This window comes from Aegilops tauschii, chromosome 7, assembly GCF_002575655.3.
Source record: "Aegilops tauschii subsp. strangulata cultivar AL8/78 chromosome 7, Aet v6.0, whole genome shotgun sequence".
Taxonomy (NCBI): domain Eukaryota; kingdom Viridiplantae; phylum Streptophyta; class Magnoliopsida; order Poales; family Poaceae; genus Aegilops; species Aegilops tauschii.
Window position 1 is genome coordinate 378,617,589 of NC_053041.3, and position 12,157 is coordinate 378,629,745.

A 12,157-nucleotide genomic window follows, 5' to 3' on the forward strand; every position below is an offset into this window, starting at 1 on the left:
TGGGCACCAAAGGACAGCAACATAACCACAAGTAAATGAAATCAATCATAGCAACTCATCAACCACCGATAGGACAACGAAAATCTACTGAGACATCATAGGATGGCAACACATCATTGGATAATAATATGAAGCATAAAGCACCATGTTCAAGTAGAGGGTACAACGGGTTGTGGGAGAGTGGACCGCTGTAGATAGAGGGGGGAAGGTGATGGAGATGTTGGTGAAGATGGCGTAGGTGTTGGTGAAGATCGCGGTGATGATGATGGTGGCCACGGCAGCGTTCCGGCGCCACCGGAAGAGAGGGGGAGAGGGGCCCCCTTCTTCTTCTTCTTCCTTGACCTCCTCCCTAGATGGGAGAAGGGTTTCCCCTCTGGTCCTTGGCCTCCATGGCATGGGAGGGGCGAGAGCCCCTCCGAAATTGGATCTGTCTCTCTGTCTCTCTCTGTTTCTGCGTTCTCATCCGGCTACCCTTTCACCGTTTCGTGTATATATGGAGATCCGTAACTCCGATTGGATTGAAACCTTCGCCCAGATTTTTCTTCAAAAATTAGTTTTCTTGCATCCAAAGTAGAGCAGCAACCGCCTTATGGGGGGCCCACGAGGGTCAGGGGCGCGCCCAGGGGGTGGGGCGCGCCCCCCTGCCTCGTGCCCTCCTCGGGCACCGTCTCGCGTTGATTCTTCTTCCGGAATTCTCCAAATATTCCAAAAATATTCTCCGTCCGTTTTTATCCCGTTTGGATTCCGTTTGGTATGAGGTTTATGCGAAACATAAAACATGCAACAAACAGGAACTGGCACTGGGCACCTGGATCAATATGTTAGTCCCAAAATAGTATAAAAAGTTGCCAAAAGTGTATAAGTTGTATAATATTTGCATGGAACAATCAAAAAGTATAGATACGACGGAGACATATCAATCATCTGCATATAGTGACAGCCGCTGGAGAGGTCCACACCCATTCAACTTGCCCAGGATCTGTGAGTCGTGCGCCTTGCTGATAATTGTCGTAAGGACGTCCATGGCTATAACGAAAAGCAGCGGCGAGAGGGATTCTCCTTGCCTGAGACTGCAAGCATGCCTAAATTTTTGTCCCGCACATCCATTGACCATGACACGGGAGCTGGCAGTAGACAAAAGGGTCGCGATAGAGCACAGCCACCGATCCGAGAACCCCTTCGCCCGCAGCACTTCGAAGAGAAACAACCAGGATAGAGAATCAAATGCCTTCGATATGTCAAGTTTCAGCAGCACCCCTTTGGTCTTGCTTTTATGCAATCGTCTCGCCATTTGCCTGACCAGGAGAAAGTTGTCATGAATACTATGCCCCTTGATGAATGCTGATTGGTTGACATTGACGAGTTCAGGCATACGACGGCACAGGCTAGTTGCGAGGAGTTTGGATGCGATCTTAGGAATGTTGTGAACCAAGCAAATGGGGCGGAAGTCCTTGACTGTGCATGCATCTGGCGATTTTGGAATAAGCGAGATTAGGGCTTGATTTAATCTTCTGAAGCCCCAACCATTGTCCAAGAACAGTTGTGAACTGTTGCCATAACATATCTCTTGACCACGCCCCAAGCTTTTTGAAAAAATATCCCAATGAAACCATCCGGCCCCGGAGCCCTGTCCGACGGCATTTCTTTGATAACCTTCCAAACTTCCTCCTCCTGAAAGATCAAGTCCTGCTCTGAGAGATCCAGGGCAGTAAGGTTCAGATACTCCAGATCCACGGTGTGCTTGCGCCGAATCTCTCCCCATGATCTCCTTCAACGCTTCAAAGAATGCCTCCTCTTTCCCTTTTTGATCTGTTATCATTTCTCCATCCTTCTCTATGGCAAGGATGAAATTTTTGGCTTTCCGTCCGTTCGTGATCAGGTGGAACAAGTTAGTGCTGGCATTTCCTTCTTGAAGCCATTTAATGCGGGATCTTTGCCGTGCTATTGTTCTTTCCAGGGATGCAAGACCCAGCACCAAGTGCTTCAGAGTAGCCCACAGCCATCTCTCCCCCTCCGTAAGAAGCTTGATCTCCTGGGTGCAATCCAGTCGCAGAATAACCAAATTAGCGCATGCGATTTGCAGCTTGATATTGCCCACCATCCGTTGACCCCAAGCGGTGAGATGCTTCGCCATGTTCCGAAGGAGAATATCCAATCTGTGGAAGGGATCCGTGATCACGTCCTCACATACCCAAGCTTCCGTCACAGCGTCCAGAAATCCGTCGAGCTTGATCCAGAAAAGCTCAAATCTGAAGCGCTTCCTTGGTTGAAGGTGCTCCTCTAGCGATAGGTATAGAGGCAGTGGTCCGATGTCGAGGTAGATAGGGCTTGCAGCAAGCAATCAGGGTGATCTAGCTCCCAGTCCACCGATACAAAAGCTCTATCAATTTTCGTCAGCGTGGGAACCTCGCGTTCATTGCTCCAAGTGAATTTCCGTCCATGCAAGAAAAACTCCGTAATGCCATTATCATCCACAAACCGCTTGAATTTTCCCATCATCCAGCGATCAATCCGGTTGTTATTCTTGTCCGCTGTGTTAAGAATCAGGTTAAAGTCTCCAATCACAAGACATGGACCCGGGCAAATGATCCTTCTCTCCGAAAGCTCCTCGAGGAAATTGATTTTCTGCTCATCTTCCTGCGGCCCGTAGACCACCGAAAGCCACCACACGGGCCCCTCCAGGGGGGACACGTAACCGGTGAGGAAGTTAGTATCCAGAACCACGTTCAAAATCATCACTCTGGAGGAGTCCCACCCAATAATGATACCACCTATTGTATCCGAAGTAGGGAGATACACGAAACCATCATATGATGGCCCTAAGCATTGCAATATAGTGAATTGGTCTACTCTCTCGAGTTTAGACTCCAGGATACATATTATCGCGACACGCACCGTGTCAATGAACTCTCTAAGTGCTTTTTTCTTAGCAGGGCTGTTGAGCCCCCTAACATTCCAACACACAACCTCCAACGTGGCGTGCGACATAGGGACGATGGGACTCCCCGTGTCACATCCGCGCGCTACCTAAACTGACAGCAGCGTCGTTCTCTCCAGCTCACAAGCCAAGTTGCTTGGCATTATCTTCCCGAATGAAAGATCGTGGATGTTGCCTAGAGGGGGGGGGGTGAATAGGCGCTTTAAAATAATTACGGTTTAGGCTTGAACAAATGCGGAATAAACCTAGCGGTTAATTTGACAAGCACAAAACCTACAACAACTAGGCTCACCTATGTGCACCAACACCTTATGCTAAGCAAGATAAACAACTAAGTGATAGCAAGATATATGACAAGAAACAATATGGCTATCACAAAGTAAAGTGCATAAGTAAAGGGCTCGGGTAAGAGATAACCGAGGCACGCGGAGACGACGATGTATCCCAAAGTTCACACCCTTGCGGATGCTAATCTCCGTTTGGAGCGGTGTGGAGGCACAATGCTCCCCAAGAAGCCACTAGGGCTACCGTAATCTCCTCACGCCCTCGCACAATGCAAGATGCCGTGATTCCACTAAGGGACCCTTGAGGGTGGTCACCGAACCTGTACAAATGGCAACCCTTGGGGGCGGTCACCGAACCCGTACACTTTGGCAACCCTTGGGGGCGGTCACCGGTACCCGTCAAATTGCTTGGGGCGATCTCCACAACCTAATTAGAGACCCCGACGCTCGCCCGGAGCTTTACACCACAATGATTGAGCTCCGAACACCACCAACCGTCTAGGGCGCCCAAGCACCCAAGAGGAACAAGCTCAAGGGCACCAAGCACCCAAGAGTAATAAGCTTCTCAACTTGTAACTTCCACGTATCACCGTGGAGAACTCAAACCGATGCACCAAATGCAATGGCAAGGGCACACGGAGTGCCCAAGTCCTTCTCTCTCAAATCCCACCGAAGCAATTAATGCTAGGGAGGAAAAAGAGAGGAAGAACAAGAAGGAGAACACCAAGAACTCCAAGATCTAGATCCAAGGGGTTCCCCTCACAAAGAGGAGAAAGTGATTGGTGGAAATGTGGACCTAGATCTCCTCTCTCTTTTCCCTCAAAAACTAGCAAGAATCCATGGAGGGATTGAGAGTTAGCAAGCTCGAAGAAGGTCAACAATGGGGGAAGAACACGAGCTCAAAAAGAGAAGGTTCATTGGGGAAGAAGACCTCCTTATATAGTGGGGGGAACAATCCAACCGTTACCCCCCACACCAGTACCGCTGGCCAAGCGGTAGTACCGCTCCCTCCCGCGGTACTGCTGCTGGGGCCAGAGCGGTACTACCGCGGTGGTCAGGGCGGTACTACCGCATATGAGCGGTACTACGGCCCCCACTACCGCGGCTAGTACCGTAAAACCCGACACAAAAGAGACCCCTCGAATCGAGGCGGTACTAGCACGAGACCGCAGCGGTACTACGGCTGGGGGCTACCAGCGGTACTACCGCTCTGGAGCGGTACTATCACTCTAGAGCGGTACTACCACTTGTAGCACCCAAGCGGTACTACCGCTCCGGCCCGGTACTACCGCTCCGGCCCGCGGTACTACCGCTGGGACCAAAACTGCCATAGCTTCTGCATATGAGCTCTGAATTGAGCAAACTTAAGCTTGTTGGATACAAGACGACGAGTAGCATCAAAACAGCGACTGGTTATAGTAAGAAGAGGCAAGGAAGGTATGCCAACAAATAGAGGAGTGAAACCTCCAACCGAGAAGAACCGGCATAACCTTCCAACATCGAAAACATCATAGAAGATGCGAGTGAACTCCGTTTTCGATGAACTCGAGCTTGTCATCAAGATGACCATAAGCTCCAAAACTCACAAAGAGAAAAACCAAACAAGAACCAAGAAAGATGATGCAAGGATGCAATGGTTTGAGCTCTCTACGAATGATACGATCAAGCTACTCATCGAGAGCCCCCCTTGATAGTACGACAAGCGATCCTATAACCCGGTCTCCCAACTACCATCATGAGACCGGTAAAATAGAAAACCTATCAAGGGAAAACCTTTGCCTTGCACATGGTCCACTTGAGCTAGATGATGACGATCTTGACTCCCTCAAGATGGACCACCTTTCTTGATTGCGTTGGCTCGATGAAGACTAGTTGATTGCTCCCCCATATTCCACTATGGGTGAGCCACCCTTCCGCACATCTTCACAAGTCCATTGTCACCACAATGGCTTCAAGCATTTGATCTCTTCGTGATGCTTTACTAGAACTTGCCCGCTTCACTTGAACTTGCACACCGCAACCTAACCCCACAAAGAACTCTCACGAAGACCATGGGTTAGTACACAAAGCGTAATTGACAATGCTTACCATACCATGGGATCGCTTGATCCCTCGGTACATCTTGTGCGCTTTGTGTGTTGATCAACTTGATTCACTCTTGACTTAGTCTTGATCAACATTGACTCTTTCCAACTCTCTTCATTTGGATGATGTCTTGAAGGTAAACATGAATGATCACACAATCTTCTTCTTCAAGACATGCTTGCAATAAGCTCAACTCTCACATGACCAATCTTTGGATAAACTCCTTGAAACCAACACATGGACTTCAAGAAATGCCTATGGACAAATCCTTCAAATATAACTTAAGGCAACCATTAGTCCATAGAGATTGTCATCAATTACCAAAACCAAACATGGGGGCACCGCATGTTCTTTCACCGAAGATAGCCGCAATCGCCCTCAACTGCTTCTCTTGGACCGGGGAGTCAAAAACCGCCTTTAGCTGAACTAGCGAGTCCTCTTAGACCGCAAGATCATCGCTAGTAATGCCTAGTGTTTTAAGTAGCACCAACTCCGCCGCTGTCACATTGGTCTTCCTAGAGCCCGGCGCGCAAACGGACTGGGTGTTACGCCTAGGAGTAAACGGGTCCTGGCCAGCTCAAACCCCTTTCACGCTTTCAATCTCTTTTTAGGAGCGGAGGAGCTAGTTTCTTCAATAGCCCAGAGCAGAAGGATTTGATGTTGCCAAGTGTTGCCCTTTCCTTGGTAGAAAGGCTATCCTCCGCGGTGTGCACGGCCCGATCACCCTCATGCAAGACTAGCTCGCCACCATCCAGAGAAGCATTGTTTGCATGGCCCTCCGACGTAGTCCCATCACATGCATCCCTGACTGCCAGAGGAATCTGGTCCCCCTACGCAAGCGCCGAGGTGGATCCTGCTCCGTGTGGTGAGAGGTGCAGCTCCCGAGCAGAATCACCATAGAAGTATGATGACATAATCTAGACATAATAAGACCAACAATATGATCAAACCCTGTTGTTTTACCCTTAGTATCAACAATACAAATACGTGCCTCGCTACTCCTCTTGTCACAGAGTGAGGACACCTCAAGATTGAACCTACCACAAAGCACCTCCCCCTCTGATGATAAATCAATCAAGTTGGCCAAACCAAATGAATAGACCAGAGAGAAATACAAACATATAACAATCACACATAATAAAGTTCAGAAAAGACTCAATTACTTTCGATGAATAATTTGATCATAAACCCACAATTCATTGGATCCCAACAAACGCACCGCAAAAGATTACATCAAATCGATCTCCAAAGAGAACATTGTATTGAAGATAAAAAACAGAGAGTCATCTAGCTACTGCTGTGGACCCATAGGTCATGTGGGAAACTACTCACACATCATCATGGAGGCAGCAAGGAGAATGAAGAAGGCCTCCCTGATTGATTCCCCCTTTGGCAGATTACCAGAAAAGGCCTCCAGATGGGATCGTAGAAGAACAGAGGCTTGCGGCGGCGGAAGAATTGTTTCTTGGCTTCCTCTGTTGGTTTTGGAATATTTGGGAATTTATAGCGCTAGAATTAGGTCACAAGGGCTGATGAGTCCAAATTGCGTGATTATTTTGTTAGTATTTTGTGTCTACTCAGTAGGCTTTGTGAGATTTTATCGTGTTCGCGCACTTCTTTTTGTTGTTTTCCTTAGATAATGCTTTTTGGACCAAATATTATTATATGGAAGCAATCTCAGAAAATGGTAGCAGAATCACATAATTAGTGATAATCACCTACCATAAAAGAAGGAAGCAAAATGGGCAAAGAGGCAATCATCGCAGAACCTCCAGAGCAAGAGACGACATTCCATACGACCGCGCCTGCCTGTATGAGCGGTCGTATGGAGTGTCATCGCCACTGACTTGTCAACTATATTCAGCCTGTGAAGATGGATCGTGGATCAGACATCCAGAGACACCAGAAACTCGTCGAGAAGCAGGAACCCTAGCCGCCGGAGTGATCTAGAGGAAGGAACCGACAAAATGGAGGCCGCCGCTTCCACTATCTTCACCCAGAAGGATCCAACATCATCCACACTTTCATCATCATCATCATCCACCTCTCCCTTATTATAACCTCGAGAACCCTAAACGGGGGCTAATTGTGTGTTACATGTGCAATTGGTTCATGTCCTTTATGCACAGTGTTATGATGATTGTTGCCTTCATGAGTGAGTAGATCCCTTAGTTCTCGGGAACAGGGAAGAACCCTAGTGTGTAATAGATCATTGATACTAGGATTTAATATTCTCTTTGCATGTTCATGTTAATAGTCTGCTTGATGTTGGGTGAAGTCGGCCATCCAACGTATGCCCGTTTTGGACGAAAGGTTATTACTGTTGGCAGACCGTGTGGTTGTGGAAGTGCTGATGTGACAGGCCCTTTTTCCCATCGTAGCAGGGCATAAAACAGATACCACATGTAGGCTACGTCCATGGGGATCTTTTCCCCTCAATCACCATTTGGTAACCGGAGTGGGGAAGAATAGTGGTGGGGTATGTGATATGGGGCTGCCTGGAGTATCCACGTATCTACGTCGGCTCTGCCCACAAGAAGAAACATGCAAGAAGGAAGTGATCCTAGCTCACTTGGCTAGTGGAGTGGATGTACAACCCAGCCACCCAGGTTCAAGTCCTCACGGGCGCGAATTTGGGTTCTTATTTTTTTTAAAAAGCTCGCCGTGGGGGGCTTCCCCTACCACTTTCCTTTCAAAAAAAAACATGCAAAGTGGCTTAGGAATGCGAAGTAGCATTGTGTTTAGGCACCGCTATAGATGCACACTAGAGGGGTTTCCGGACTCCCTGGGAATTCTTGATACGTCTCCAACATATCTATAATTTTTGATCAATCTTGGATGTTTTACATGCAATTATATGTCACTATATATCATTGTTTGGGACTAATCTATTAACTTAGTGCCAACTGCTAGTTGCTATTTTTCTGCCTCTTTTTGGTTTTCTAGAATATCAGTACCAAACGAAGTCCAAATGCAACAAAGCTTTTGGGAGATTTTTTCTGGACATAAGAGACCCTAGAAGCTTCGGAGAGGGCCATAAGACGAAGGAGGGGCCCATGAGGCACCAAGGCACTGTCGGTGTCAAAACTGGTCGATCTCGGGTAGGGGGTCCCGAACTGTGCTTCTGAGAATCGAAGGTAACAGGAGACGGGGGACACGATGTTTACCCAGGTTCGGGCCCTCTTAATGGAGGTAATACCCTACTTCCTGCTTGATTGACTTTGATGAGTATAGGGGTTACAAGAGTTGATCTACCTCGAGATCATAATGGCTAAACCCTAGATGTCTAGCCTGTATGATTTGTCTTAGCCTCTACGGACTAAACACTCCGGTTTATATAGACACCAGAGGGGGCTAGGGTTGTACAGAGTCGGTTTACATAGAAAGGAAACTATACATCTGAACGCCAAGCTTGCCATCCACGCAAAGGAGAGTCCCATCCATACACGGGGGAAGGTCTTCTATCTTGCATCTTCATGGCCCACCAGTCCGGCCCATGTCACATAGCCCGGACGCTCGGGGACCCCCTAAACCAGGACTCCCTCAGTAGCCCCTGAACCAAGCTTCAATGATGATGTGTCCAGCGCGCAGATTGTCTTCGGCATTGCAAGGTGGGTTCCTCCTCCGAATACTCCAAAGCAGTTGAACAAGAGAACTGAACCGGCTCTGTATAATAGTTACAACCCCCAACACAGGGATAAAATACTTAAACAAAATAAGTCATGTCCACTGACAGCTTTTTTGGCGAGACGTTATGCCTGGCCTTATTATTATTTTGAACCGTTTCTTAGCCTCCCGCTTCGCGTTTCGAGGCGCGGTCTTCATTGACATGTTTTGTCAAAGCAGAGATCATGTCCCCTTATTGCGGGATTCTCATCAATACGGGTTTGGGTAATCCAACCGTGCCGTTCGCACGACCCCTTGGGAATAGGCGAGTTTTAAGGCTTGTGAGGGGGCGCTTGATATTCATTACCTTTATAAGAGGATAAGGACCCATCTTTTTACGCCTTCTTCTTCCTCAGCCCTTCCATCCTCGAGCTCCTGCGCCCAAGTTTTGATCTTTTCCGATGCCACCAAACACTCCAGCCATGTCCTTATCCGGTTTGCAGGGCAAGTGGATGGCTTCCTCCGTCAAGGAGAGGAACGTCAAGGACCTCCGGGAAGCGGGGTACTTGGCCGCGGACATCGCCCACCGGCTCCCTGCCAAAAAGCAGATCATCCCCACTCCGGAGCCTAATGAGAGGGTAGTGTTCATCCCCCACTTTCTTCGCGGACTAGGGTTTCCTCTCCACCCTTTCGTCTGCGGGCTCATGTTCTATTATGCGCTAGATTTCCACGATCTAGCCCCGAATTCCTTCCTCCACATTTCGACGTTCATCGTCGTGTGTGAAGCGTTCCTCCGCGTCCCCCCCCACTTCGGCCTATGGCTCAAGGTCTTTAACGTGAAGCCAAAATTGGTCGATGGTCAACATGCGAAGTGTGGCGGCGCCATGGTGAGCAAGCTCCCCAATGTCACCTGGACCAAGGGGGCCTTCGTGGAGACCGTGAAGGGATGGCAACAGGAGTGGTTCTACATCACGGAACCTCGCGATGCCACATGGGCCGCCACTCCTGAGTTCAAATCCGGGCCTCCAATGCGGCTTACATCGTGATTAACAAGGGCCTGGATTGGGCGTCGTCCGACGAGGTGATGGCACTGCAGAAGCGTGTCAAGAGTATGATAGAGAAGAACACCAGTCTTGCCGATGTGATCCAGATGATGCTTTTTCGCCGGATTCTCCCCTGCCAGCGCTGGACTCTCCACATGTGGAAGTTCAATCCGGCCGGCCCTCGGACCCTGCAGCGATTCTTTGGCATGACGCACGAAGAGATCTGGAAGCTGCTTTTCAAGGCCCAGAAGTCGTGGCCGGAAACGACCAAAGACCTCAGCCTCGACTGCGCTCATCCAGCCACTCCAGTAAGTTTTCAGATTTCCAAACATAATCTCAACTTGTAAATCCAAGGAGTATGCTGAGCCTTCCATTCTTCCCTCAGGGCTGGACAAAGAAGGCGGAGCGGATCCGATGTCCGGCTCCGCTGCCCGAAGACCTAGCCCTTCCTCTACTAACGAAGATGCTGGTCCTGGCTCCGTACCAGGCGCCGGAGAAGAAGGCCAAGAAGAAGAGCAAGGAGGCCAGAAGTGGCCTTCATCAAAAAGGTACTTCGGACGCTGCATCCGGAGATACCGAAGCTCTCTCCTCCCGCGAGGGAGATGAAGACGAAGAGGAAAAGGAGGAGAGCAATTCTCCCCTTAAGGGGGGGGGAGAAGAAAAGGGCGGCCTCCGTGGACCTAGGGGCAGAGGCGTCCAAGAAGGGGAAGATCTCCCTTTCTGACGATTTGGACTCGGACGCCGAAGCTATCCCCGAGTGGTGCCCCAGATCGAAGCCCCTGGCCGCATTGTAAGTGTTCCAAAACACTATACATATATCTGGCCTTTTACAAATTGTAGGGTAACATATCATTTACGTATTTTAGTCCGGCCCGTGATCTCCCCCAACAATCATCGTCTTCGGGGAACTCTTTGGCGCCGGAGATGATGGAGAGCGAATTGCCCCCGTGAGCGTCTCTGCCACATGCCGTGGATGACACCGAGGTGTTATCCCAAAGGACCTCTCTGGGCCAGGGAGAGGTGCGGAAGGCCGCTGAAACAGCGCCAAAGGGTAATGCCTCGGCTGCCGAGAACATGGGGGACACAACCCCCATGAAAACTGATGGCGGGGGCCCGGACAAGTCCGGCCCCCGGCCGAATACCACTCCGGAGACCCATGTGGCTCCGGAATCAAGCGAGCATCCCCCTTTAAAGGAGGGGGGGAGCTCCGACTCCACCGACAACCTCCATCAATCTGGAGGCGCCGGACACTTTGAGGGAAGCACTTCAATGTGCTTCCATCGTGGAGGAGCACTGTACCCTGATGGGTACGGTGGTTGAGAAGGTTCAGCCGCCAAAAGCGGACTGAACGAAGCTTTCGTTAGCCTGTTAACAGGCTTTGAGGTGTGTGATATAATATTCTTAGCCGCTTTTCGTATTGGAAAAATATGCCTGTATATAAATAGTAGCCCCTGAGACTCTGTTCGGCCCTTTGGAAAAAGGGCCGGACAGAGGATCAAATATTCATCGGAGATAACATGCTTATCTATTTTTATAAACAGGCTTCACTGTTAGCGGCTTCAGCCAAGGACGCTGAAGTTTCCGAACTCCAGCGAAAACTGAAGCTGGCTGATCATGAGATCGACCGTATTAACAAGCGGTTCAATGAGGCCCAAGGTATGCTTTTAAAAACCCCTGACAAGCCTGAATTGTAATGCAAACTCAGAGTTTTAAGCTCATGTGCTGCTATGTGTATGATTGTAGGCAGCGCGACCGAGGTCGAGACCCTCAAGAGTGCCCTTGCCGAAGCCAAGGAGGAGGCGAGGGCAAGCAAAGCGGCCGCAGACAAAGCGGCTGCAAATTTAAAGGCCAAACAGGCCGCCCGCCACCAGTATGAGGAGAAGGTGACCGAAATGGAGCAAGCACTCCAGGATGCCACCAACAAGTGTGAGTCCTTGGAGGAGAGTAATAAGGCCCAAGCGGCCAAACTCACCAAGGCTCTTCAAGGGGCAAAAGAGGCGCGACCGAGTCTCGGGCGGCTCGCGAGGAGATCAAGCAAGCCGAACAGATAGCGGCTGGTAAGCCTTTTCTTTTACAGAGTATATTTGGTGGTCGAAGATATGCTTTGCTAAATCGACTATGGAGTGCTCTAGATGCCTTTGTGGATCTCCTGAGGAGTGCTGCAGATGCCGCCCAGTATTTCCGGGCACAAGAAGGGAACA

General features: G+C 49.5%; 1 protein-coding gene across 1 annotated transcript; it reads right to left on the reverse strand.

The window, feature by feature from the left end:
- Positions 1-916: 916 nt before the first annotated feature.
- On the reverse strand, positions 917-2,134 carry LOC141027183 (uncharacterized). Its single transcript, XM_073504162.1, has one exon. It carries the CDS (start codon positions 2,132-2,134, stop codon positions 917-919), a length of 1,218 nt encoding a protein of 405 aa, XP_073360263.1.
- Between the last annotated feature and the right edge of the window lie 10,023 nt (positions 2,135-12,157).